Raw genomic sequence first — 27,596 nt, 5'->3', positions numbered from 1 at the left:
TTCGGGTGTACAGAAGGCTGTGGACATATTTTCCACAGTGACTCCATGAAGGCACACCTCTGAACAAAATGCCTTTATTGTCTTAGGTTTTATAAGATGAAGGGAGCAAAGAGGGAGAAAGCATTTTATGTGCCAGACACTGTGCTAGGCACTTTATTCATGTTATTTCATTTACTCCTTCTCTCAGAACTGTGAGGTAGACGTTATTGTCTTCATTTAATAGAAGAGAAACTTGTTAGAGGCAGAGAGGTGAAGGGACTTACCCAGGGTCTTATAGTAAGGGGTTGAGTTGAGATTCAACTGCATCTAAAGCATTTTGTATTTTTAAATGCAAGTACCTATTATAGCATTAAAAAAATACTTAAGAATAAATGTAACCAAGGAAGTGCAAGACTTGTACATTGAAAATTACAAACCATCATTGAAAGAAATTAAAGATCTAAATAAATGGAAAGATATCCCATGCTCATGGCTTGGAAGACTTAATATTGTTCGAATGGCAATACTCCCCAAATTGATCTACAGATTCAACACCATCCTTATCAAAATCCCAGCTGTCTGTTTGCAGAAACTGACAATCCATTCCTAAAATTCATATAGAAATAAAAGGGGCCCAGAATAGCCAAAACAATCTTGAAAAAGAAGAGCAAAAAGGAGGACTTACACTTCCCAACTTCAAAACTTACTGCAAAGCTATAGCAATCAGGGCTGGGCGGTAATGGTATAAGGACAGTTATACAGATCAATGGAATAAAACTGAGGACCTAATATAAGCTCACACATTTGTGGTCAAATGGTCTTTGAAAAGGGTGCCAAGACAATCCAATGAGGGAAGAATAGTCTTTTCAACAAATGGTGCTGGGACAATTGGATATCCGCATGCAATAGCATGAATTTGGACCCCAAAACTCTTAGAAGAAAACACAGGTACAAATCTTTGTGACCTTGGATTAGGCAATGGTTTCTTAAATATGATAGTAAAAGCACAAGTAAACCTATAAAATATAGATAAATTGGAGTTCATCAAAATTAAAAGCTTCTGTGTTTAAAAGGACACCAATAGGAGAGTGAAAAGATCCAAACTCATCAAATCGCATATATTAAATATGTGCAGTTTTTGTATATCAATTATATCTCAATAAGGCTGTAAAAAAATCCACACCAGAAAAAAAAAAAAAGAAAAAAATTAACACAGGATAAAATGGAGTTTAAATTTTAGGTGATGAATGAAATAAAAAAGAAAGTACTGTAAATTAAAAAAAAAAAAAGGAAGTGAAAAGACAACCCACAAAATGGGGGTAATATTTGCAAATCATGCATCTGATAAGGGTCTTATATTCTAGGTATATAAAGAACTCTTGAAGGGACTCTGGACCAAGATGGCAACATAGGAGGCTCCTGAATTCCCCTCCTCCCACAGATACACTGAATGTGCAGAAGAAAACAGATCAATTCTCTCTGAGAGAAATCCAGAAACTAGCTGAGTGACACCTACACATTGGGTGACTGAGAAAATACCCACATCAAAACAGGAAGGAAAGGCTGAGACACATTCTTGAAATAAACCCCACCCCTGGCACGGCACCATACAATCAGGAGGGACTCGCAACTCCCAGCTTTTCCCTGAGAGTGTTGAGTTTGTACCACACATCTAGCACCCTGACTTTTAAGGCTGCCACCTGAGGGATGGGTGCCCAAATCACCTAGCTCTGAAGGCCAACGGGGCTTGGGGCTTGTGTTCATGAGTTCCACAGGACTACAGCAAACAAGGAAGCCATTTTTAAATAGACACAGTAGAAACCCCTGTGGCTATATACCTGGTCTCACACTGAGGGAGCAGGTAAAAACGCACATCTCCCAGTTTCTCCCTGGAAGGGGTCTGACTGCATACTTTTCCAACTGTTGCCTGAGAGTCTACTTCTAATCAGCCTGCATCTAGGTGCTGACCTCTGTGGGACACTGATGGGTCTTGGTACACCCTCAACTACTGAGAGCCGCTAGGAATAAAGACGACAGCTTGGACAATCACAAAGGTTTGGGAGGCACCAGGAGATTGGGCTGCACTGACTGATGAGGTTCATTGCCTAAACGAGACCGGTCCGTGAAGACTGGGAGAGCTGCCTGTTTTATCTAATGAGTAGAAATCAACAGTAGAGAATCAGGGAAAGTGACTCAACAAGGGAAAATGTTCCAAACCAAATAATAAGATAAATCTCCAGAAACGGATCCTAATGAAACAGTGATAAGTGATTTGCCCAATAGAGAGTTCAAAGTAATGGTCATAAAGATGCTCACTGAGGTCAGGAAAGCAATGCACAAAGCAAGAATTTCAACAAAGAGAAAATATTTTAAAAGTACCAAATGGAAACCATAGAGCTGAAAATGTAATAACTGACCTGGAAAATTCAATAGAGGGGTTAAACAGCAGGGGTTTAAGTGGAAGTGAAAATCTAACATAAAAACACACGAAAGTATAAAACTCACTGGTAAAAATAAATATATGATTAAATTCAGAATACTCTAATATTGTAATGTTAGTGGGTAAATCACTTGTAACTCTAGTATAAAGGTTAAAAGACAAAAATGGTAACAATAACTATAACTACAATAATTTTTAATGGATATACAATATAAAAGATGTAAATTGTGACATCAAAAACATAAAATGTGGGGGAGTGTAAAAACGTAGAGCTTTTGTATGCATTCCAAGTTAGGTTGTTATCAGCTTAAAAAAAGACTGTTGTAAATATGTGTTATGTAACCTTCGTGATAAACACAAAGCGTAACCTACAGTAGATATACAAAATATAAAGTGTAAGGAATCAAAACATTGCCCTTGTACCAAAGCCAGACAAGGACGCTTCAAGAAAAGGAAATTCCAAGCCTGTATCCCTGATGAACATACACGCAAACATCCTCAAGAAAATATTAGCAAACCAAATGAACGGTACATTAAGAGGATCATACACCATGATCAAGTGGGATTTATTCCTGGGATGAAAGGATGGTTCAATATACACAAACCGATAAATGTGATACTTGTGCACTGTTGGTAGGAATGTAACAGTGTGGAGGTTCCTTCAAGAATTAAAAATAGATAATGTGTAATCATAAATGTAAAGCATCAATAGTCAAATCTAATGTATAATTATGTAAAGGAATAATACGAAAATTTTAAAAGCTGGGTTGCTGTTATAGGAGCGGACATGAATAGTAGATATTCTCTGTAATGAAGAAAATAATAATGTAAACCAATACAAGGATAGAGATTTTTATTCTATAAAAAAAAGAATTAAAAATAGAAATACCGTATGATCCAGCAATTCCATTTCTATATATCCAAAGGAAATGAAATCTCTGTCTTGAAGAGATGTTCACTGCAGCATTATTCACAATAGCCAAACTATGGAAACAAACTAAGTGTCCATTGATGGATGAGTGGATAAAGAAAATGTGGTGTATATATACAATGGAATATTATTCAGTCTTAAAAAGAAGGAAATCCTGCCATTTGTGATAACATGGATGAATTTGGAGGACATTATGCCAAGTGAAATAAGCCAGACAGAGAAAGACAAATATTGCATGCTACTACTTACATGTGGAATCTAAAAAGTCAAATTTATAAAAGAGAGTAGAATAGTGGTTGTCAGGCGCTGGGGGGAGGGGGAAATAGGGAGAGGCTGGTAAAAGGATACAAGCTTTCAGTTATAAGATGTATATGTATAACATGGTAACTATAGTAGATAATACTGCATTGTATAATTGAAATTTGCTAAGAGAGTAGAACTCCTGTGCTCTCACCAAAAAAAAAAAAAAGATAAATATGTGAGGTGATGGATGTGTTAACTTGACAGTGGGAATCCTTTCACAATGTATGTCAAATTATCATGTTGTATACTTTAAATATATTTCAATTTGTTTGCCAATTATACCTCAATAAAGCTGGAAAAAAGAAATCAACAGGACACAAAGGAGTTCTTACAACTCAACAATAAAAAGACAAATAGCCCAATTAAAAAATGGGCAAAGGATTTGAATAGACTTTTCCCCAAGGAAGATACACAAATGGCCAATAAACAAATGAAAAGATGCTCAACATTATTGGTCATTAGGGAAATGTAAATGAAAACCACAATGTAATACTACTTTATACCCACTTAGGATGGCTATACTCAAAAAGCTGGACAATAATGGGTACTGGCAAGGATGATGTAGAGAAATTAGACCCCTGGTGCATTGCTGGTGGGGATGTAAAGTAAATGTAAAGGCACTTTGCAAAACGGTTGGACAGTTCCTTACACTGTTAAACATTGAGTTATTCTATTCCTGGATATATACCCAAGAGAACTGAAAACATATATACAAACAGAACATGTACATTTATGTTCAAAGTAGCATTATTCATAATGGCCCCAAAGTGGAAACAACTGAAATGTTCATCAATGGACAAATGGATAAACAAAAGGTGGTATATCCATCAATAGAATATTATTCAGGCCTAAGAAAGAATGAAGTAATAACACGTTACAACATGGATGAACCTTGAAAAAATTATGAAATGATTTTTGTGAAATGATCCAGACACGAAAGGACAGATATCATATGATTCCACTAACATGAGGTACCTAGAATCAGCAAATTCATAGATATAGGAAATACAATAGAGGTTATGAGGGGCTGGAGAGAAAGGGGAATGGAAAGTTATTGTTTAATGGGCACAAAGTTCTTGTTTGGGAGGATGAAAAGATTCTGAAAATGGACAGTGGTGATGGTTGCACAATATTGTGAACGTACTTAATGCCATTGAATTGTACACTGTAAAATGGTTAAAATAGTAAATATTATGTTTTGTATATTTTACCACAATTAAAAGTTAAATGTACTCTAAAAAGGAAAAATTATACCACTACCATTTGTGGAACACAAATGTTACTTTCCCTAAATAAAAGAAATTTACAACAATTCATACAATGAAAATACATTATTAAATTCTAGCTCTGATAAAGGCTCTGAACCTGAAGCCTTCTCTCTCTGAGGGGCAGGACAGCAGAGTACTTAAGAGCATGGATTCTTAAGTTAGACCTGCAGGGTTTGAATCTCAGCTCTCTCCCTTTACCAGCTGGTGACCCTGGGGCACGTTACTTAACCTCTCTGTGCCTCAGTTTCCTCATATATTAAATGAGGATATGAGTAACACCTGCCTCACAGGATGACTGCAAGGATTGAGTTAGTACATGAAGTACTTAGAACAATGCCTGGAATGTGGTGAGGTGAGGTCAGCACCTGTAAGAGACATCTTACTGAATGCCATCCTAGCACCAAACCCATCCTTTATCCTTGTTGGATTCTTTACTTAAGACTGGACTCAGATTACCTTCTCCAGGAAGCCTTCCCTGATTCTCCCCTCCCCCTTAGGCTGAATTAGTGCCCTTCCCATCATCCCCAGAGCATTCAGTGCATCTCTATGTTCCTGAAGGTACTGTTATATCTGATAATGTGTGTGTCTTCCACAGCTGAATGTGAGCTCATTTAGGGCAGGGTTTGTGTCTTTCACCTCCCCATCCCCCATGCCCAGTACAGCCACGCAGAGTGATAATGTTCAATAAATAGAGAACAAATGAATGAAGAAGAGGGGGAGGGAGGTCTGAGACATCGCGGTAACCCTGAGGGATCTGTGAGTGGGTACTGTTTTATCAAGGTTATGATATGCATATATGCGTAACGTGTTATTCCAGTTTAGTGGAACACAGAGCTTTTCTCTGTCTGATGATTAAGTATCATCCTTAGACTACTGTATACTTAACACTGGGCAGAGTGTTTAAGCTCAAGCAGAAGGTAGCAAGGTAAAACTTGGGATGGCTTCACTCTGTGCCTCTTTAGACTACTCTGGTTTCATCTCCTAGACTCAACACCTCAGAAAATCAGAAGCAGGCTCCAGCTTCCGGAAACCACATTTCTCTCTTCTCTTTGGCCCTCTTTCACTCAAGTTCAGCTGTTCCCTCTGGCCCCCCACCCTGGAGAAGCTCACCGAGGGGGCACACTCACCCAGGCAGACGGGCGGTTTGCCTGTCCAGCTGCCATCTGCTTTGCATGTGCGGTGCTCGGAACCACCCTTGAGGGAGAAGCCCTCCTGGCAGGAATAGATGAGCGTGTAGCCCATGGAGGGCAAGTCCAGGGCCCCAACGTTGGCATGCGTCGGCGTCTCCGGTTGCTTGCAGTGGTGGGCTGGGTGACAGGGAAGACGCTGCTGGGAGACGAGGGTCTCCAGGAGGCCTCTCCACCACTCCCCTGTTCCTTGATGGACCACACCCCTCCTTTCCCTTATGGGCCCCTTTCAGGTCCAGCATCCCCTCCCCAGCCCCAGCCCCACCCCAGCCTTGATGTCTATACGAGTGGCCAAGATGGAGATCATGTGGATATTGGCTCAGTCAACCCTGGGGGAACCTAAACCTGCAGCAATTTTCCTGATGGAAAAGGAGTAATTATGGTCAAAAGCCTGAAATCTTCCATCCTGAGGGCAGGCCTTGTAGTTGTTAGTATTTGCTGCCATGGGAAAGTTCTTTCTTTTTCTTTGCGAAGGCAAAGAAATAGGAATCGCCTTCAAATATCAGAAAGGCTTCTGTGTGTAAATATCTTCTGTGGGGCTCCAAGGGGTAAGGAGTACAGAGACCAATACTGGTCCCAGTGAGGAGTTGTGAGCTCTCTGTCATTCAGGGCATTCAAGCATCTCCTAGATGCCCAGCTGGGGGAGACTATGAGTTGCCAGGAGGAGTTGTCTGGGCTGCAGGTGAAGCTTGCACTCACAGACACAGTCGGGCGGGGTTCCGCTCCAGGTCAGGTTGGGGAGACAGGTCCTGGTGGTGGAGCCCTGGAGCAGGTAACCTTTCTGACAACGGAAGAGCACGGTGCGTCCAACCTGTGGCCAGGACGAAGTTCCCACAATCACCTTCCATCCAGCGACGCTTCATACCTGTCACCTGACTGCTTACTTTCCCACGACGTTACTCCTACCCACCCTTCTGTTTCTCTGCCTGATTAAATCTTATTTATCCCTTGAGGCAGCTTACATTATGCCTCTTCCACAAGGCCTCCCCCAATTCCCTGGGCCAGATCAACACTCTCGTGGGATATATCATATTCTGCTGTGGGGGGCTGAGTGCCTGACCCAGAATCAGAAGACCCTGGGTTTGAGTTCTGGCATCTACATTTACTCACTGGATGCCAGGATGCACGAAACTCTCTACCCCTTAGCCTTCCCGTGTAGAGTTGGGATGAGCAGCCCTGCCACACTACACTGGAATGTTGTGACACTCAAATGTGAGGGTAGATTGGAAAGCATTTTATAAAATGTGAAGAACTGTGCAAAGTAGAATATTACTGTGTGTGTCTCTTCCCTCCATGAATCTATAAATTCTTTTAGGACATGTCCCCTATAGAATCTGGAGCTATGCTTTGTAAAAAGTCTCTTGAGCAGAATTGCTGCCCTCCCTGCATCCCTCCCTCCGCTCCACTAGCCCCTCACCATCTGACTTGACATTCCCTGCAGCCACCAGCTCCATCTCTCCATCTCTAATCCATGCGGCACGATGCTGCCAGATCAGCTTCCTAAACTGCAACTCGGATCACACTATTTCCCAGCTGAAAACACTCACGTGTCTCTATTACCTCTGGGAGCAAACTGAAACTCAAGGTGAAACCTAATTTCTGCTCCATTCCTCCACGCCCATCACCTCGTTCAGCAAATGGTACCCCTATCCACCCAGTTGTGCAAGTCAAAAACTTCAAGTCATCCTTGATTCCTCCCTTTCCTTCAACCCCTCCATTCAACCCTTCAAGAAGTCTTCTTGGTTCTACCGACAAAATACCTGCCGACCCCTTCACATCTCTCTATGTCCACTGTCGCTACCCCGGCTCAGTCCCACCCTCACCTTTCTCTCAAGATGCTGCAATAATGTCCTATTTGTCTAAGCGCTTCCATTCTTAACCCCTATTGTTCATCCTCTCCTCAGGGTCCTGAGTGATAGTTCAAATGATGGATCAGATTAAGTCACCTTCAAATGGTTTCCTATGACATTTAGAATAAAATCCAAAATGCTTATCATGGTCTCAAGGCCCTATATGGCCTGGTCCATGCCCTTCTCTTTTCAAAATTTATTATGTGATATTTGGTGCATAGAAAAGAATATATGGCACATATACAGACGTGAATCATCATAATAAAATGGACACCTTAAGTGGAGCCCACCACTCAACCTAAGGGTTAGAACCTCATTGACATGTTTGTCATCTGCGTGCTCCTTCCCTGCCCTGTTCCTCAGCTCCCCTCGGTGAAAACCAGTCTCTTGAATTTTGTGTTTTTCATTTCCTTGCTTAGTTAAAAAATAATTCTATCACATATGCCTACATATATCTCCAAACAATATAAATTTTTCTTGGTTTTAATCTTTCTAGAAATAGTATCCTACCACTTTTGACGTTCAATACTATGTTTCTAAGTCATCCATGTTGTGTGGAGCTATAGTTCCTTAATTTTCACTGCTGCGTGATGAACCATCCTGTGACTACACTGGGATTTTTCTCATTTCTTGATAACGTGTACGAGAGCGTCGCTGGGGTTGCTTACTCTGGGTCATAGGATGTGTGAATATTTAACTTCACAAGACAGTGCCAGGTGGTTTTCAAACCCAGCCTAGCACTTCGGCTTCATGTCCTTCTCCTCTCTCTTTATGTTCCCGACCCGCTGGCTGGCCAGCTTTCTGGTCCTGCAACCTGCCAAGTTCCCTGCCTGAGGCTCCTCTGCCCTGGCCGTTACCTCTGCTGGGAACGCCCCCCCAGCTCTGCACAGGGCTGGCCCTTCCCACCATGGGCGCCACAGTTCAAGTTTAGGAGGCCTCTTCCCTCACTCCGCTTCCTAAAACAGCAACTCCCCGTCACACCCTTTTATATTATGCCATGTGTAGTGCCTATCGCTCACAGAAGTGATCTTGTTTATTTATTGTCACCAGCCAGGGAACTCCCATAGAGCAGGCACTTGGCCTGTCTTGTTCCCACTGTATTCCTAGCACCTAGGATAGTTCACGGCAGTAAATATTTGATAAATCCCATTGCTAGGTTAGATCCCAACCCGCCATTTCCGGCTTAGTCCCTGATATCCCCTGGGCACATTGGGGGCTCCAGTTCATTGCCTGCCTTGAACACACCCGTACTTTCCTGCTCCCTTCTGCTCAGAGGGTCCCATCCAGGCTGTCCACATCCTTTCCTTTTGAAGCGTATTCTGAGATGCGTCCCTGGAGCCTGTATCCTGCTGGGACGGGCCCACTGGGCAGGAGACTGTCTCCCATGTGGCACTTGCTGGCTCCCGCCACCCTGTCTGAGCCCCGTAGGGTATGGGTGCCCTGGGGACAGAAGGTCCATCTGTCTCTCTCATTTCTGTCCCTGCCCCAATCACGAGGGGCTGCTGGTAAGTGTCTGTGGAGCTACACGCGAGTCAGTTCTTCCACATCAGCTTCTCGGGTTGGTGTAAACGCCTGCCTGTTTCTGAGGGGGCATGCTGTGCAGCCTGGCTTGAAGAAGCAGGCTGCTTTCTCTCTCCAGCTTCCAAGGTCTCATGCCCCCTAGTGCTGTCCTGAGGAAGGTCCCTGGGTCCTCTGAGACTGATGACAGTGACAAGAAGGGACAGAAGGCAGAAAGGCCCGATCTCGGTTGACCTCGTTACCTGGTAGCCCTGGGAATTGTTCTGTATCCCAAACTGTGGCACGCCAGGGTCCGCACACGTGGTCAGCGTGGGGTCTGGATTTCAAAACAAAGAAACAGACGATGGTCAGGGAAGCTTTCATCGCCCCTGCTCACTCTGAGAAACAGATGTGGGATAGAGGATGGAGTCACGCCCTGACTTCCCTGCCCTTGGGAATCTCCGCCCGAGTCATGCCCCGGCTGACGATGATTCCCGGCAGCACATGAGCTCTGGCTACTTCACCTCCTGTTCTAAGTAGCTTAGAGGAGTGCGTGCCCCTTTTTGCAGATGAGACCGATGAAGACAGGGAAGAAAATTCATCATCTCGGGCCCCAAAGAAGGATGCCCACCAGCTGGGAAACTCTGCTCCCGGTCACCTCTCACCTATGCAGCTGGGCTGGGTGCCACTCCACGTCCCATCTGACTGGCAGAACCTCCGTGGAGAGCCCACCAGCACCAGAGGGGGCTGGCAGGAGAAGGAGACAGAAGACCTGTAGGAGAAGCCTCGGTCCTCTCTCCTGCCGCGGGCCGGGACGCCAGGATCTCCGCAGAACACAGCTGGGAAGACGAGGGAGAAGGGCAGGTCCAAGTTGCTTTCTAGAACTCAGTCTGTTCGCCCCCCCTTAACCCCCACCCAGCCTTTGGTCCTTGTACTGCTTTCCTCTTGGTTCCACTTGAACTCTGGCTGTGGGGCAGCCCTGGGTCAATGATTACACCTGCCTCAGTGCTGCTGTGTGTTTCCTCTCCTTTCCACATTCAAATGCTTATTAATAATCATATCCATGTAACAGAGTAACATTACAGGAAGTCTAGAACGTGGAGAAAGAATAAACTATCATCATACTACCCAAAACATTTTTTGCATTTTTGTGCTCATTCCCTTCTAGTGTTTGTTCAGTTGTATGGAAACTTGTGTGTGGCTGCAAACCTGATGTCCAGGTGCTGTCACCCTTGCTTTGTTCACTTGATATTCTGTACACATTTCCCGTGTTTATGACATCATTATCACTTATTGGCTACGTAAATTTGCAATGAGATGGTGTAGCATGATTATCATAACCCTCACATTAGGCATTTTCTATTATTATAAAGTTACTTATGGATTTTCTTTAACTCGTATTATTTTCTTAGGGGAATTCTCTAGAAGTGAACTTACTATCCTTAAGGGTTTGAGTGTGTTCGCAGCTCTTGATGCGTATTGCCAAATGTCTTTCCATAGACTGTGCATTTACCCTGCAGTGAGGAGTATCTGAGTGTGCCCATTTCATTCACATCAGCAGAGAGTATCTTTAAAAATTGACTGTGGAAGGCCAAGTTCCCCAAGACATCACTTCAAGCATGAGGAACCTTCTTTATGCTATGGTGTGTGTGTGTGTGTTTACATAGAGTCATGAGGTTCACAATCAGGTGCGAAATCAAATGGAAGCCTGGCCCTGGAAGCTGTGGAGTCTGGACGGAGCAATCAGAAGTCAGTTAAAGGCTGAGCCAGTTGGAAGTCACCACATCCAGGAAGAGGCAACTCAAAGAATAAGAAATACGAGTGGATGACAGAGAGCAGCTTGGTTTGGCTAAGAAGCAACGTGATGCCAATTAAAATAATGAGATATCTTTTTAAACTCCTCAGGCTGGTAAGTATTAAGAATATTGGCAAAATCAACTGTTAATGAGGGTGTGAGTCAAGAAACCTTCTCATCAACTGTTGGTGGGAGTGTAAACTGGGACACCGTTTCTAGAAGACAGTTTGGCAACATGCGTCAAAATGTATAGCGTGCACACCAGGTGGCCCAGCATCCTCACTCCTAGGACTTCAACACAGGCATAAAGAAATGCTACTTTCGAGGCTATATATTGCAGAACTGCTTCTAACATGATTAAATTGTAGAAATCCAACTTCATCACCAGTAGGAGATTAAACCAGTTGTGGCATATATAACAAGGGAATTCTTTAAAGCCATTAAAAATGATGGTGTATAGATTAGTATGTATTGATAGAGCAAGGGGCTGATGGCCTGTGAATGAATACAAGTTGTGAAGAGCATGATTCAGTACCATTTATAGAAAATTGCATACATACTGCTACACATGCAAAAATGCATAGTGATTGTGTGGAAGTATGACAAGCCTAACTATGGCTATCTTTGGGAAGTGAGGGTTCAGATGATTATTTCATTCTTCTTTGCATTTTTTGGATATAGTACAGTTTTGGGTTTTTTTTAAACAATAACCATAATTCATTGTTAAAAAGCAATTCAGCTATTTCTCAAGACAAAAAGCAAGGTTTCTGAGTCCAGACTCAACCTGGAGTCTGGCTCCCTTCCTAATGTTTCCCTGGAGGAATACGAAGGTCTAAGGGGTTAACCACACAACACATGCTGCCTTTCCTGTGTCCACTTTTACTGGCCCTTATCTCTGCTGAAATTCCCCAAACTGAAGTAAATTTTCAGAGGTCCCCAAACAGCGTCATGTGTAGTTGATAGTTTTCTGCAGCATTAGATAAATGCCAAGTAGACAGAAAAAATAGGTCCTACTGTTTGTCCACGTTCCAGAGCCAGATTATGGGGTAAGGCAAGAATAAGTGACCTGGAACCTGCTTCTCTGGGGGACTCGGTAAGAAATGAGCCCCGGAATGGACTTGAGGCTCTTTGAGACACAATCGGGCCAGGTAGGTCAGAAATAACTCTCTGACCAGAAAATCACAAGGGCCCCAGCGTCTCTTCTGGGCAGGGTATTTTCCTTGAAGACAGGCATGTTTCTAGCACTGCCCCGCTTGCCTGTCTATCACCCCAGCTTTAGGTTTTAGTGCATCCAGTTAACAACCTTTCAGGTTCAGAAACACCTCCCTTATCTCTGGCTTAATTTCCTTCCACTGTGACTCCACACAGCGAGCGGAGCCAGGGCTCAATTAAGATAGTCTCATATTCTTCCTTTCAAATCCCTTCCTTCTTTAATAGTGTCTTGGACAAAGCTCCTCCCTGATTTTGGGCCGGGGACCCGCATTCTAGGCCTCCTAGCAGCAGAGCTCTGGAAGCAGAGCAGCAGAGGAGGAAAGGGGATGGAGCCAGCAGATGGGATGCCCCGGAGGCCCCCGTGAGCGACTTACGGAAACACTGAGGTAGCTCTCCAGTCCAGGACCCGTTTCCCTCGCAGGTGAGCACCGCAGGCAGGGAGAGCTGGTACCCCTCCAGGCAGGCATACGTCACGCTTGAGCCCCACATGAAGTCGGACCCCACCACTTTGCCGTTGGGTATGAGCTGAGGTGGTTTGCACGTGATAGCTGGGGGAGACCAAAGCAGGCTGAGTGCTGGGGCTGCCCCGGGGGAAACCAGGCCCTGGTGACCGCCGGCACTGACGTCACTGGCTCCCTGTGCCTGCCGGGAGTCTGGGCTAAGCGGCAGGAAGCAGGAACGCCCCCTCTTCCTTTGGGAGCTTGTTCTTTTTGCACCTTACGACAACCCACTCCTCTCTGCATGGCCCTGTCCTCAATGTTCAAGGCCCAGGACCTTCCCACTCCCTCCCTGCAGATGTTCAGGGACCACTCCTCACCTTGCACACCCCCCGATAAGATGTTAGGGCTCTGCCTCATCACACCCTCCCTTCTAGATGTTCAAGACTTTTGTACCTTCTTTGTCCCTGTGTCCACATCTGAAGCCCCCAGACACACCTTTGCAGACCGGCTTGGTGCCGTTCCACGTCCGGTCCTTGGTGCAGCTCAGCACGGACACCCTATGTGACTCCATCGTGTAGCCAGGGATGCACTGGTAGGTCACAGTTTTGTTGTACCTGAAGTCACTGCCCAGCCGGAGGCCATTGGCTGGAATCCCAGGGTCGCCACAGTTGATGACTAGGATGAGGAGATAGAGCATTGGTCACTGTGAGCACAGACCTCCCGCTCCTCCCAGCACCCCAACGCCATCCCTATCACGCCCTGCACGTGTTTGGGAAGGAAAGCTGTCAGAGTAGGGATGTCCTGTCCCCTCCCCGGTTCCTAGTTGGGCACCATCCATTCTAAGTCCCCACAGCCAAGTCTGCTTGCAAAGGCTGTCCTACATCCCCCATCCTTGCCCGCACCATCCTTACGCACCCCAGCAACTTGGGCTGGGAAACCCATCTTTTTCATTTAAAGCCCACACCTCTAAGAGGAAGTATCCAGAGGGCTCGCTTCATAAATGAGGCTGGGGTCCAAGGAGAGGGACGTTTCCAGGTTGAAGAGTTAAGATGTGTTGACGGACCACATAAGACAATTTGTCGCCGGAAAGGGCATCTTACTGCCTGCTCTTCTGTGCAGGAGACCTCTGTGGGTCCAGTGGCCTAGGAGCAGGGTCTTGTGACCGATGCAGTGGTCATACCGATGTTACGGTATCAAGTGGCGGGGGTGGGGGGGGGGTTGGTGAGCTCTGGCCTCAGAACAAAAGTGAACTTGACAGGGGATTTCAAATGGAGCCTGAAATCACAGCTAGGATTTTGAAAGGGAGAATGTTGTCAGATTCCCTTATCTTATCACTTCCTTCCATCGGGCCCCACAGTGATTTGCTTCTCAAGGAAAAGGGTCTGGAGCTGCCCTTAAGAGAAGCAAGAAAGGGGAGCCAGGCTGGGGTGGGGATGGGTCCAAGGGAGAGAAGGAACTAACAAAGATGCTTTAAGGCAGCAGCTTTAAGGTGGAAAGAGAATCAGGCTGAGCACTGGGGGTTTGCCCTAAAAGAGAAAAAGAAAGCCCAAGGAACTGGCTAGAGTCTGAAAAATAGCAAATAATTTTATATTCTCAACCTCTCTGAGCTTCAGTTGTCTCATACATAAAGTAGAGCTAATAGTATCTACTTCATGGGGTTGTGGTGAGAATCAAAAGATGTGATGCATGTGAAACAAAGCACTTAGCTCAGTGGCTGTCACATACTATGTGCCCAGTAAGTGGAGGCTATTTGTATGATTCTCATTCAGGGTCAAGTCCCACCATGTCAGCCAGTCTTCTCAGTCTCCTCCAGACAGCCTTCTTCTTTGGCACGGAGGAGCCCGATTGCCTTGGCCACCATTTGCCATGGAGCCCAGAGGTTCTCACCTATGCACTCCGGGTCACTGCCTGTCCAGGTGCCATTGACCGAGCAGTGCCGGCTGAGCAGGCCTGTGGCGTAGTAGCCTTCCCGACACTCATAGACGATGGAGCTGGAGAAAACCAGGCCATCGCTGAACATGACTCGAGCATTGCTTGGAGTCCCGGGGTTCCCACAAGAGATCACTAGGAAGCCGAAAGGACACATTATTCATCAGAACAAGAGCAGGCATCCCCTGGGGGGCTGGGCCCTGCCCAGAGTGGAGATCTCGTGCTATGTAAGGACCCTGTGGATTGAAATGCCTCTTGGGATGCTTTCATGTTGGATCATCTCCCCCTTAGAAGGGGAAGAGAGACCTGTAGGGATTGTTTATGATTTCTAAAAATTAAAGACTATATCTGTTTTATTATCACACCTAAAATTTTAAACAATTCCTTAATATCACCAAATATCCAATCAGTGCTTAGTGTTTCTGTCTATCTCTTTTTTACAGTTGATTTGTTTGAATCACGATCCAAATAAAGTCCACACATGACATTTGGTTGGCATGTCTCTAAGACTCTGAATCCAGAGATTACTGGATTACCCTCTCCTACAATTTATCTGTTACACAAAGCAGGGCATTTATCCGGTAGAATCTCCCACTTTCTGGATTTTACTAACTGCACCAATGAGGCATTGTTCAGCATATTCCTCTGTCCCCTGTAGTTACTGTAGTCAAGTTCTACTTTTTGGCAAAGGTACTTTGCAAAGGTTTTGTGTTTTTCTTATCACATCACATCAGGAGGCAGAGAATGTCTGGTTGTTTCCTTGTTAGTGATGTTGAGGCTGACCAGTGGGTCGGGTCTGCCTGCCTCATCTGGCATTATAAAGTTCCTATTAGTTGTCACTTAATGGTTTTACCAGAAATTAAATATTGTTGACCAGATTCGTTATTTCATTAGGGGAAAGAAATGGTGACATTCTAATTCTATAATTCTTTCTGCTTTAGCTAGTGTTTAAGAACTTGTCCATCATCAAGTATTTGCTTACCCAGAAATAGAGTTCATATAGGACGGCTGGATTAATGCTTGATTTCTTTTTTTTTAAATCAGACGTGAGAACAATGAGTTGGTTCCCTAGCAAGCTCCAAAGGACAATATTTGAATTCACAGATTTGAATTTATTTGCTATGTTTCCATCTGTTGCCACTTTTATTCTTATTGAAGCTCAAATTATCCCATCTTTGACTAGTGGGAGCCCCTTCAAGCTGGCTCCTGAGTTCCTTTGACATGACCCACTTGTGTTTGGTAGATTCCTTGTTGTAATGACAAGATTTTCCATGTTCATCTTGCATATATCCTGCCCCAGTCCTGGAATCAGCCATTTCTCTAAAGAGCTCTGGTTCCTTTGAATGGGCAATGGATTTAAAAACTACAATCTGGGCATTAAGGGTACTCATTGCTACTGAGCTGGTCATTGATTCTAGACTTTTAGACTGGGAAAATAACTTTTCAAATTGAAAATACATCATGACTTTATGCTGATATTACCAAGCCAAGTTTAGAATTGAGTTTTCCTTAGATTTTTGATTTTTATATGATATCCCTTTTATGTTGAAAATCTTGGTTCTTAATGACAATAAATAATTTTAACTTGATTTATCCATATATATTATGGTATTATATACATAACAGTTTCAGAATAGTAATACCAGTTTTATTACTAGCAATATGATTGCGAAAAACAGTTTAAGATTTCATTGTAGTTCTTTGTCCTTAGGATATATGTACCATAGTCAGATTTCATTTTTTCAAGTCAACTGAAATAATTCTCTGGGTTATGAAATCACCAACTTGATACATAGTTAAGTTCATTTGTTTCCATTTTGATTTGATATTTGGAGAGTACTTGTTTCTAATCTTTCATTTAATTTTATTTTGTAAGTATGTACAACATTTACATAGTCCCAGAGTCAGATCTACAAAATGATTCCTATGTAATTAGCACAACAGACCCTAACATCCATCCATTCAACAAGTATTTGTGTTGCTTAGGTGCTGGATATGCAGTGGTGACCAAGCCATGTCCCCTGCCCTTGAGGAGCCCAGTCTATCTTAAGAACCTACCTATAAACAGATGAATTAAAATATGATGTAATAAGTGCTACACTTGAAGGAAAAAAAGCACTAAAAAAAGAGCAGTTTTTTGGGGCTGGAGATAAGAATTTGAGTAGAGCCTTGAAAGATAAGTGGGAGCTTGTCAAGGGAAGTCACAAAGAGCTGTGTACATGTTACACATACACTCACTCAACAAATATTTGCTTCCAGGTCCAAACTCTCAGCTGCCCACTTTCTGTTCCCTGAACACTCCTGACATTGATGGCTGACTCCATCCTGGGACCTGAGTGGCAAGAAAGGGAACCTGGGTCACAGTGGATATTTGAGAATATACTAAATTCTCCCCTTGCCAAAACACTCTCTCAGTACCACAAACCTCTCTTACTATGCCTAGGAAATCCTATAAAAACTAACTTTGCACCCCCAGAAAGGCAGGACTTTGGACAGACAGGTGGGCGAAGGCACTGACTCCATTTCTATCATTGGTGTCCCCTGATCATGGGCCAGAGCATCTCCCCTTGCTCTTCAGGACTATGCCACAATCTCAATTTCATGCAGCCCATTCTCTAACCACTGCCTTTTATTTCTTTAGCTCGCTCCCTCTGGAATTCGTTCTCTGGTGATTGGGACCTATAATCCACTGCTCCTACCACCTTTTCACAGCCTCTTACTCCACTCATAAACCCATCCCCTCCTTACCCAGCTTAGATGCTAAGATTCATCATAATCTCTGCTTTGTGTATACCCTCATCTTCCTTGCCACTTTCTTTCAGTGTCTTAGTTGCCTAATAAAACCCCAACCCTACACCTAATGCTTCACCTACCCTGTGCCTGAAACTATGTAGCTAAATGTGTTTGAACAAAAACCCAGACCAATGCTGGCTACTGTCACTTTACGTTAATGGCTCTTACCTTAATGAGCCCTCGGTGCTGCCTGGCAATTATATATTTCCCTATTCCATTCCCACTCCTCCCTTGCTAGATGATGATTTCATATTGTGTCCTTCCTCTTCCAACACCTCAGTCAATCTTACTCTTACTGTTAAACTGCTTCCTAACTAGGAGAGTGCTATGCAGGTTGTATTTTAGAGAGGGGGGGAGAGAGAGGGAGAGACAGAGAGAGAGAGAGAGACAGAGAGAGGGAGGGATAAATTTGGGGAGCAGGTACAAAAAGTTGGACTTTAGGGAGAGAGGTTTTAAAAAAGAGTTTTGTTTTTTTTCCCAGAAATTTAGGAGTGCGTGGAGAAATAGAATTTCCCCTACTGGGCCTACCTCAGGAACCATCATTAAGAGCTTATATTACTTTTAAAGGATTTTTAAAAGCTGGATCTGTATTTCTTTTGGTACTTTGGATGCTATTTAAACACAGTGTTTTCCCTTAAACTGTAAACTCCAAGAGGGCAAGGTGGGTCTGTCTCCATCACCATTGTGTCTCTAGCATATACTACAGTATTTGGCACACAGTTGTTGAATGAAACTGTATGGAAATAAATGCACAAATGTGCTTAACTTAGTTTATCCTGGTGTCTTCCCTTCTTAGGTAAGTGGGGAATATGTTTGCCTTTGGATTACTAATGAGATGAACATGAACTCTCTGTTGATGCCCACTATTCACCATGCCAAGGGTTCAAATGCGGCCCTGGATTTTATCTGTGCATGTGAGGGCAGGCGCTAGGGAGTAGGAAAACGGGGGAAGACCCTGGGGCCGGCAGCAGGGAGAAGCAGAACGGTCACATACATTACCTCCACACTCAGGCTGTGTGCCACTCCATGAGCCGTTGGCTTGACAAGTTCGCTCTGACGATCCCCGGAGCGCGTGGCCAGCTTCACAGCTGAAGCGCATCAGGCTGCCCGGGGCAAAGCTATCTCCCAAACGGATGCCATGGGCTGGGATGCCAGGGTCACCACAGATTCCCATGCTGGTTCCTATGGACCAGAACCAAAAAACCCCATTGTTTTTAGCATGGCAGGGAAGGGAGTGGAGGACTTGGAGAGAGAAAGATGCTGGGCTGATGCTAAGGAAGGGCAGTGGGCCCTAAGAATGAGGGCAGTGAAACTGACCGTGTGTCTAGCCTGAGTCACCAGGACAGGCTCCTGCCTTAGTGCTCAGTGGTCAAAGGACACAGAGGTCTGAGGTCATGTGTGGGTCCCCGGGGACCACGAGGCAAGGGAAGAAAGAAGGCAGAGGGAAAGCTTTGTGGAGGAAGTCATGTCTTTGTTCTTTGGCTTGTGCCAGCGTGGGATGCCCGTGGTCCAAGCTGGCCTTCTCCCTTTCACCTCTTCTCCACCATCTGCTGATCTGGTACCCTCTCCATTCCCAGTTCCACTGTCTTAGCTCAGATGCTCAACGTCTCTCTCCTGAACTACATTGCAGGAGCCTCCTAACTAATGTCCCTTCCTCTCAAACTCTCCCTCTAGTCTATCTTCACTTTATCCTTAAATCTTAGCAATGAACAACCACAACCATCTGATTTTGGTTCTTTCCTGCTGAATTATCTCCACTGGCTTCCCACTGCTGAGAGAAAAAAGTTCAAACTTTTTAGCAGAGTTTCTGCCCAACAGTCCAGCTTGAATCTTGATCCTGGGCCTTTAATTGAGGATTTCCTATTCACAAATTATGCAATACAGGTGAGCTCTAGATTAGAAATCTTAGATCCCTCATTTCATCCTTTCTTTGCCCCATGCCTCCTGCCACATTTCTGCATTTATCTGGCTTATCGTGCAAACCCAACCCAGGAGAGTTTTAAGGACCCAAGAGGTGGGGGAGGGTGGAGAACAGGAGACAAATCTACATGATCTAGTGCCTGTGGGAACCAGCGCATCTCAGAATACGGAGATGCACGGGAGACGCCACTGGATCAGCCTAGGCCATGGTAAGCTTGAGGAAGGAGGAAGAAAATGAAGGAATAAATGGCAACTCCATGAGAAGATAAAGTGCCCCACTGATGTGGAATGCACCTCCTTGTGAATGCACGTGTGTAGGCATCGATAGTAACGTCTTGACCACAAGTGGCTTAAGCCGTGTGTACCCCACCATCCACTGTTAATGTATCTTCCTCTCAGTTTTGGGATTATTTCCTTTTCCAGTCTAGTCTCAGAATATGAGAATACTATATAACCCCATGTTCCCCACTCTGCTCCTTACCGTGGAAGGGGGATTCGTTCAGCCTTCAACTCAAACACTTGAAAAAAGAAAGCCTATCACATTTGGCCAGGTTTTCTTATCTTTTGACGTTTTCCAGGATGTAGCTCATGCAACAGGCAGTACAGGGTCCCCTTGAAGGCAGCCCTGATGGTGAGTCGCTCTCTCTCCCTCACTGGCTAGCTGGCCTCAGCTGAAGCCAGCACTATTACACAACAGGCCTGAGGGTGGACTCCCGGGTCCTGGGCATTATCGGACAGAACAGTCCCCACTGCAGTGTTTGGCCTCTGTTTCAACGATATAAGGAAGTCTGGGACAGAATACTGTACCATGGGGGCAGGTGGCAACTGTTGACTCTTTACTGAAGAGGTACATCAGCAAGATGATGACACTGCAGAGGTAGGCAATGAACTTCCTGAAGTGTGTCTCAAATGCCGGAAATCTCTGCATGTCCTTTATGGCCCAGGGACTCATGACTTCTGTTATGCACCACCTGGGTGCACTGACTGTACAGAATGAAGTTTGAAAATCTGACCCTGGAACTCCTGAACGTGTATCTTTTAAGACTGACAGGAGATGATGTTGCAAAAGATGATATCTGTATCACCGGTGGAATTATATTCCACTCACTAGTACAGATGTAGTGTTACTTCCTAATCACCTATTTTTTCCACCTTCACTTTCTTATCTAAGGTATTTAAGATTCATTCATTCCTCAGCCTTAGTATTTATGGAATCCCTTCTACTCCTGTCCTCAGAGGTCTCCAGGAAAGCTCTGCCCATGATACTGTTCTCCTAAGTGTCTGTCATCCTTGAGCAAGACACGGGAGAAGTAAGATTGCAAACTATTCTTCAGAATATTCAGGATTGGGGATCAAACAGCTTAACGCAACACATCCCCTAATGAGTGAGGTCCATGTCTTCTGAAGGTTCTTTTCTGCTTCTTACTTTTTCATGTTCCCAAGGTGTCAGCTTGTTTCTAGTCTCCCCTTGACCTTTGATGTGGCCAAGGAAGAGTCCCTTCTTCCACAGGCAGAACCAGGACTTAGGTAGTCACAAAATTATGAAATCTCAGGGTTGAAAAGGTTTTAGAGGTTTTCTAGCTTCGTTATCTATAAGAATTGTTTCTGTAATATTTCCAGTATGTCATTTCCCAGCCTTTGCAAAAACAACTTCAGAGAAGGAAAATTACAGTTTGGGAGAAAAGACTTTGGATTCTGTGCTTTTGGGCCAGGAGACTCACTGTGTGGTTGGGTTACATATGCTAATGGGTAGGAGATGCTGAAGCCTTTCTTTCTGATTTCTTCCTCCCCTACCTTGTACTTCCTTTTCCCACGGAGAACAAAGATCCCCAAATACATAAAACAGACCTTAAGAACACCATTAGTCCCATGTCCTAGAGAAACGTCTAGAGGGAGGACTTTATGCAAAAGGGACCGTTCACCAAAGACACTGGGGCAAATGCATGCTTGGATGGGCATTTGGATGCGAAATGCATGCCTTTCTTCTGTGGAATACTTCTTCCTCCTGGAACTTACTCTGTGGACAACTCTGGAGGCCTCAATATACATGATCCTTGTCGTCCCCATGCCAGCCTCCCCAAGACACTTCCAATAAAAGTCCAAACAGACAGGAGTCTGGGGCCCAGCTAACAGGCTAAAGGAGTCCCAGTGGCTCATACATAGTCCTGCCAGTTCTTGAACTGGGTGATTAATGAGATTAATAAGGGTGAGAGGCCAAAGTCTTGGGTGTTAACAGAGTGATGTGTCTGGGATCGTCCTGGGCAGCCCACAGCCCTTTGAAACAGTGGCCAGTGCTTCGGGAATTTCTCCTTTCTTAGGAGCCCTAACTAATATCTGGTGGGTATTCTGGCAGTGCCCTAAATTTTGGAAGACAGGCTTATCTGGGAACTTCAAACTGCCAGAGCAGCTGCACATCTTGTGGGTGAGGTCCCACTTTGAGGAGAAGGCTTCTATATTAGGAGGAGGTCAGGATCCTTCCCTCTAGAGGGCATCTGGCATGGGAAGGCATAGGGGTTAATTTCAGTGCCACGGTAGGTCCCCTGAGGAACATCAAGCTACATGAACAGCTGCCCTCTTGTGGGCAACATCCCATGGGGCATCCCTTCTTGGGGCCAGGCAGGCTCACCCCAAAGAAAAGAAAGCTGTGGGGTGCTAACTTTTTTGCTTAAAGGTTTCTTCATTGGTGGGACAATTCAGTTTCAAATATTTTGTTCTTTTATGACATTACAGATGAATATCTGGAAATATGGACATGGGAGCTTTGGCAGTTCCCTACATTGGCTGTGTCGATAACATCTCTCTGTGTCCCCATAGAGATTAAAAGGAAAACAAACTCATTCATGGGAAACATCTGGGGGCTGGTGTGTTAGTGCTAAAGGGAAGAACTGTATTCACTGGGCAGTCAGGACACAGGACAAACGGGAGAGGCGGTGATACAGAAAGGGAAGCAGGCTGGGGCCCAGGAGTCCCAAACAGGGAAGAAGAGAACACAGGAGGGGGTTTGGACCTGCGCCGAACAACAGGAAGGCTTGGACTATTCCTGGGACCTCATGGTAATAAGCGTCTGGACAGGACTCTGGCCATAGGGTGACCTCACAAACTGCGTCTTCACTAGTTTTGCAATCTCTTGGCTTTATGGGCTTGGCCAGCGCTGACTAAGGGCATGAAGCTGGGCTCAGACCACCAAGGGCTGAAGTCCAGTTGGGACCTCTGATAGCCGTGCTCTCTGCCTGGGAGGGATGCGATGAGGGTTCAAAAGGTCTGCTTCCCTCCCGTCCATCTGTCACACTCACACCCTCCCTCCCGTCCATCTGTCACACTCACTCCCTCGGGAGCTCGCTCGCCTCCCAGCCAGGTGTTCCATTGGACCCCCTTCTCCCACACCAGAGCCCATACCTGAGCAGTGGGGGAGGGAGCCAGTCCAGTGTCCGTCCAGCCCACACATTCGGGTGGCATTTCCCACTAGAGTCCGCTTGCTGGTGCAGCTGTAACGCACGACCGCCCCCGCGGTATAGTTGTCCCCAGACATCTGGGAATGGGGCGGGGACCCCGGATGGCCACAGGACACCACTGTGGGGAAGGGCAAACATCTCAGCAACTCTGCACCAGGATGGATCATCATCACAGGACACATGCTAGGCTTTTCATGGCAACAGGCAGAGAAGAAGAGAAGCTGGGGTATCTACTGAAGCAAACTTCCTGCTGGCACACCCACTCGGCATCAGCAGACAATGCCTACCCACCTCACTGTCCAGTTTCTGTATCTGTGAACTGCAGAGCGATATCTGTTGTTTTAAGAGCTGAATGAGATAATACATGTGAAACTGCTCAGCACGTAGTAGGGACACAATAATATCCATTTCTTCTCCTTCTTGCCTCTTGTGCTCACCTCTCCCTATTTCCTCACTGCCATAGGACATACCAAGAGGTCTCTGGCAGAAAGGTGGTACATATAGTATACATATAACTACATATAAGTCAGACAGAGAAAGACAAATATCATATGATACCGCTTATATGTGGAATCTTAAAAAATGGTACAAATGAACCTATTTACAAAACAGAAATTGAGTCACAGATGTAGAAAACAAACTTATGGTTACCAAGGGGGAAAGGAGGGGATAAACTGGGAGACTGGGACTGATATATACACACTACTCTATATAAAATCGATAACTAATAAGAACCTACTGTATAGCACAGGGAACTCTATTCGGTGCTCTGTAATGACCTATGTGGGATGGAGTCTAGAAGAGAGTGGATATATGTATATGTATGGGTGATTCACTTTGCTGTACACCTGAAACTAACACAACATCGTAAATCAACTATACTTCAATAAAAAATTAATTTAAAAAAGGACAAATGGGTGATCTGTCATCCTGAGACTGTCGGCATTGGCCACAGGATCCAGAATGAGGGCCAGTTAGAGTCTTCTCCAAATGCATCTCACAGCTGCCCACATCACTTGTCTCCAACTTGTCCTCTTCTGTTGCAAGTTCCCTTTCCTGAGACACCAAAGTGTAACTGTGGAAACCAGTGATGGGGTTAGAGTGCAGAGTTGAGGTGTACGGGCCAGGGCAGGACGGTGCTGTCGACGTCGCTGGGCTTGCCTTGCCGTTGTTCTTGCCATGGTTGATCCCAGGCTCCTTCATTTACTCAACACATATGTATTGAGTGCGAGGCACTGTTATATGTGTTTGGGAGAACAAGGCCATGCTCTCGTGGAGGTTATGTTCTAGTGAGGATGAGAGACCATGAATAAGAAAACAGGTAATGCTAGGGGTTGCTATGAAGGAAAATAAAGCTGCATCAGGAAAAGGGTGCTCGGGGTGGGATGAAGGTGCTGCTTTTGAGTAGGATGGTGACGGTCAGGGAAGATCTCTCTGAGGCAACATTTGAGCAGTGATCTGAGTGATGTGAAAAGGCCAGCCATGTGAGATCTGGGGGAAGAGCATTCTGAGGGAAGGGACATCTAGTGGAAAAGCCCAGAGGCCGGAATGAGCCTGGGGTGTTTGCAAAACAGCAAGAAAGCCAGGGTTGCTGGAATAGAACGGACAAGGAAAGAACTGAAGGACACATGGGTGGAGAGGTTACTGGCAGCCAGATTATGGCATAGAATTTGGACTTTATTACAAGCATGATGGGACCCCACTGGAGTGATATGATCTGATATACATTTTAACAAGATCATTCTGGCTACTGTGTGGAGAACATTCTAGGGCGGGGCAAGATAAGAGGGGGCTGATGCAGTAGTTCAAGAAGAGATGATAGTGATTTGGACAGACTAAACCTTGGGGTCTGGCATGCAACTGGGAAGGATATATACTCTGGTGGCCAAAGGGCTGGCTGTCTGCGAAGACGGCCACAACTCTCCCCATCCTGGCACAGGCCTACCACTCTTCCCACTCCCAGATATAGAGTCTCTTATTTCCTCCCTCCTTGAACCTGGGTTGGCCTGGGACTTGCTTTGATCAACACAATGTCGTGGAATGGGGTTTTAGGAATTCTGAGCTCTGGCTTAAGAGATCCTTTAACTTCCTCTTTTTCTCTAGGAACCCAGCCTCCAAGTAAAGAAGACCATGTCATCCTGCTGGAGAGAGTGGCCACGCGGAGAACAGCCAGCTGCAAGTCCTCAAACATGTAGGTGGGGTCATTTTGGATCCATTTTGGATCCTCCAGTCCTAGCTGAACCACACTGGGTGCAGATGAGCCAGCCCTGCTGGGATGGTTCATTTTATGTATCAACTTGACTAGGCCACAGGATGCCCAGATATTTGGTCCAACATTATTCTGTGTGTATCTGTGAGGGTTTCTGAATGAGATTAACATTCGAATTGGTACACTAGACTGAATAAAGAAGATTGCCCTCCCCAGTGTGGGTGGGCCTCATCCAATCTCTTGAAGGCCTGAATAGAACAAAAACGTGGGGTAAGAGAGAATTCTCTCTGCCTGTCTTTGAGCTGGGACATCAATATTCTCCTGCCTTTGGACTCAGACTTGGACTGGAATTTATACCGTTGGCTCTACCTAGTTCTCAGGCCTTCAGACTCAGACTGGAACTATGCCATCCGCTCTCCTGGGTCTCCAGCTTGTGCACTACAGATCTGGACACTTTTCAGCCTCCAAAACTGTATGAGCCAATTCCTTATTATCTATCTATATATCTATATTTGTATCTCTATTTCTACCTATCAGGAATTGGCTCACATGATTTTAATATATAGTATATATATTATATTTAGAAGCAGATATATAGATGGCTCATGGTTTCTATAGGTACAGATATATAGGTATAAATCATATATCTAAATCTATATAGATATAGATCTTATTACATATCTAATATACTATATATTCTATCTATCTATAAAATATATGTAAAAAAAATATATATATATATCCTATTGGGTTTTGGTTCTGTTTCTCTGGAGAACCCAGATTAATATATCTGCTAAGCTTCACCTAAATTCCTGACCCTTAGAATTGTGAGAAAACAAAAATAGATGCTATTTTAAGTTTTGAGATGGCTTACTACACAGCAATAGGTAACTGATACAGTGAGTTCCAAGGATTACACTGTCTATTCCTTAAGACAACCCTATGAGGTAGGCACCGTTCTTATCTCCACCTTCCTGATGAAGAAAATGAGGCATGGTGAGGCAGAGTAACTTCCGCAAGGTCACAGGCCTGTTCAGCAGTAGAATCAGTTCTTGAAACCTGGCAGATGGACTCCAGAGGGCACACTCTCAAGCATTGTAACTGACTCCCTTCTGCAGTACTGCTTTAATACTGCTGATGAATTCTCTCCTTCTGGAAGGAATGGAGCCCCCAATTATAATTTAAATGATTCTATGACTGTTCACTAGAAATTTCTGGACTTCCAGAAATTGTCCAATTTTAACTCTGAAATGATTTTTCAAAAAAATTCTTTTTTAATGAAAATGCAACATACATATAGAAAAACACAATAACCATAAAAACAGAGCTTAATGAATTGTCACAAAGTGAATACATGACCCAGATCAAGAAAAGCATATCACCAGTGCCTCAGAAGCCCCCTCATGCCCTCTGTATCACTACCTCTCTTCTTCCCTCCTCAAATTAAACTACTATCTTGACTTCATACACCATTAGTTTGCCTGTTCTTGAATTTTATTTAAATGGAACCATATAGTACATATTCTTTTGTTTTGGCTTCTTTCACTCAACATTATATCTGTGACATTCGTCTATGCTGTAAATAACAGTAGGTCATTATCATTGCTGTATACCAGGGTCAGCAAACATTTTCTTTAATTACTGTCCAGACAGTAATTATTTTAGGTTTTGAGGCTACATACAGTCTGTGTTGCATATTCTTCTGTTTCTTTTTATTTGTACAATATTTTAAAAGTATTAAAAATAAAAACTCTTCTAAGCTCAAGGGCCATACAGAAACAGGCCATAGGCTAGATTTGGCCCAGGAGCCAAAGTTTGCTGACTTCTGCTATATAGTTTACCATTTGTGTTAGTTATCTCTTCCTGTGTGACAAATTGCCCCAAAGCTTAGACAACAATAAATGCATTATTGATCATGGTTTCTGTGGGTCAGGAATTTGGGAGTGGTTTGGCAGGTGGCTCTGACTCAGAATCCCTCATAAGTTGCAGCCAGGACGTTGACTGTGGCTGCATTCATCTGAAGGCTTGACTGGCTTCGCCCACAGTGACTGATCCAAGAAAGCCAGGTGGAGGTGGGATATCTTTTATAACCTAGCTTTGCAAGTCACATCACTTTACACAGACCAACCCTGGTACAATGTAGGAGTATGCTACATAAAGGTATGAATAGGTTGACTGTCACACCACTGTGGGAATGTACCACATTTATCACCCATTTCCTATTGATGGATGTTTGGGTTGTTTCTGGTTTTGGACTCATGAATACTGCTGATAAGAACATTTCTGTTCATGTCTATTAGTGTACATATGTACACATTTATGTTGGTTACCCATAATGATTTCTGTGACAGCAGCTGGTTGTTTTTTCTGATGTTCTTATTTGGCTTTAAA

General features: G+C 44.5%; 1 protein-coding gene across 6 annotated transcripts in view; it reads right to left on the bottom strand.

Moving 5' to 3' along the window:
* The window catches only part of CSMD2 (CUB and Sushi multiple domains 2), a 661,810-nt gene that overhangs the window by 13,528 nt on the left and 620,686 nt on the right, over nucleotides 1-27,596 (bottom strand). For 4 of the 6 annotated variants that reach the window (XM_061184511.1, XM_061184512.1, XM_061184514.1 and 1 more), the window contains exons 56-64: nucleotides 22,941-23,114; nucleotides 18,624-18,806; nucleotides 14,790-14,966; nucleotides 13,398-13,577; nucleotides 12,837-13,010; nucleotides 10,121-10,294; nucleotides 9,719-9,792; nucleotides 6,808-6,919; nucleotides 6,049-6,228 (exon numbers count right to left, since the gene is read on the bottom strand). In XM_061184511.1, the coding sequence (XP_061040494.1) occupies nucleotides 6,049-6,228; nucleotides 6,808-6,919; nucleotides 9,719-9,792; nucleotides 10,121-10,294; nucleotides 12,837-13,010; nucleotides 13,398-13,577; nucleotides 14,790-14,966; nucleotides 18,624-18,806; nucleotides 22,941-23,114 (1,428 nt within the window). Of the gene's footprint in view, nucleotides 1-6,048; nucleotides 6,229-6,807; nucleotides 6,920-9,718; nucleotides 9,793-10,120; nucleotides 10,295-12,836; nucleotides 13,011-13,397; nucleotides 13,578-14,789; nucleotides 14,967-18,623; nucleotides 18,807-22,940; nucleotides 23,115-27,596 lie in introns of those variants that run through there. The other 2 variants (XM_061184513.1, XM_061184516.1) reach the window with 2 other exon arrangements.

The sequence above is a fragment of the Eubalaena glacialis genome, chromosome 3, assembly GCF_028564815.1.
Source record: "Eubalaena glacialis isolate mEubGla1 chromosome 3, mEubGla1.1.hap2.+ XY, whole genome shotgun sequence".
In the NCBI taxonomy this organism is placed as follows: Eukaryota; Metazoa; Chordata; class Mammalia; order Artiodactyla; family Balaenidae; genus Eubalaena; species Eubalaena glacialis.
Note: the sequence above shows the minus strand (reverse complement) of the source record. Positions and strands in the feature narration are given on the sequence as shown.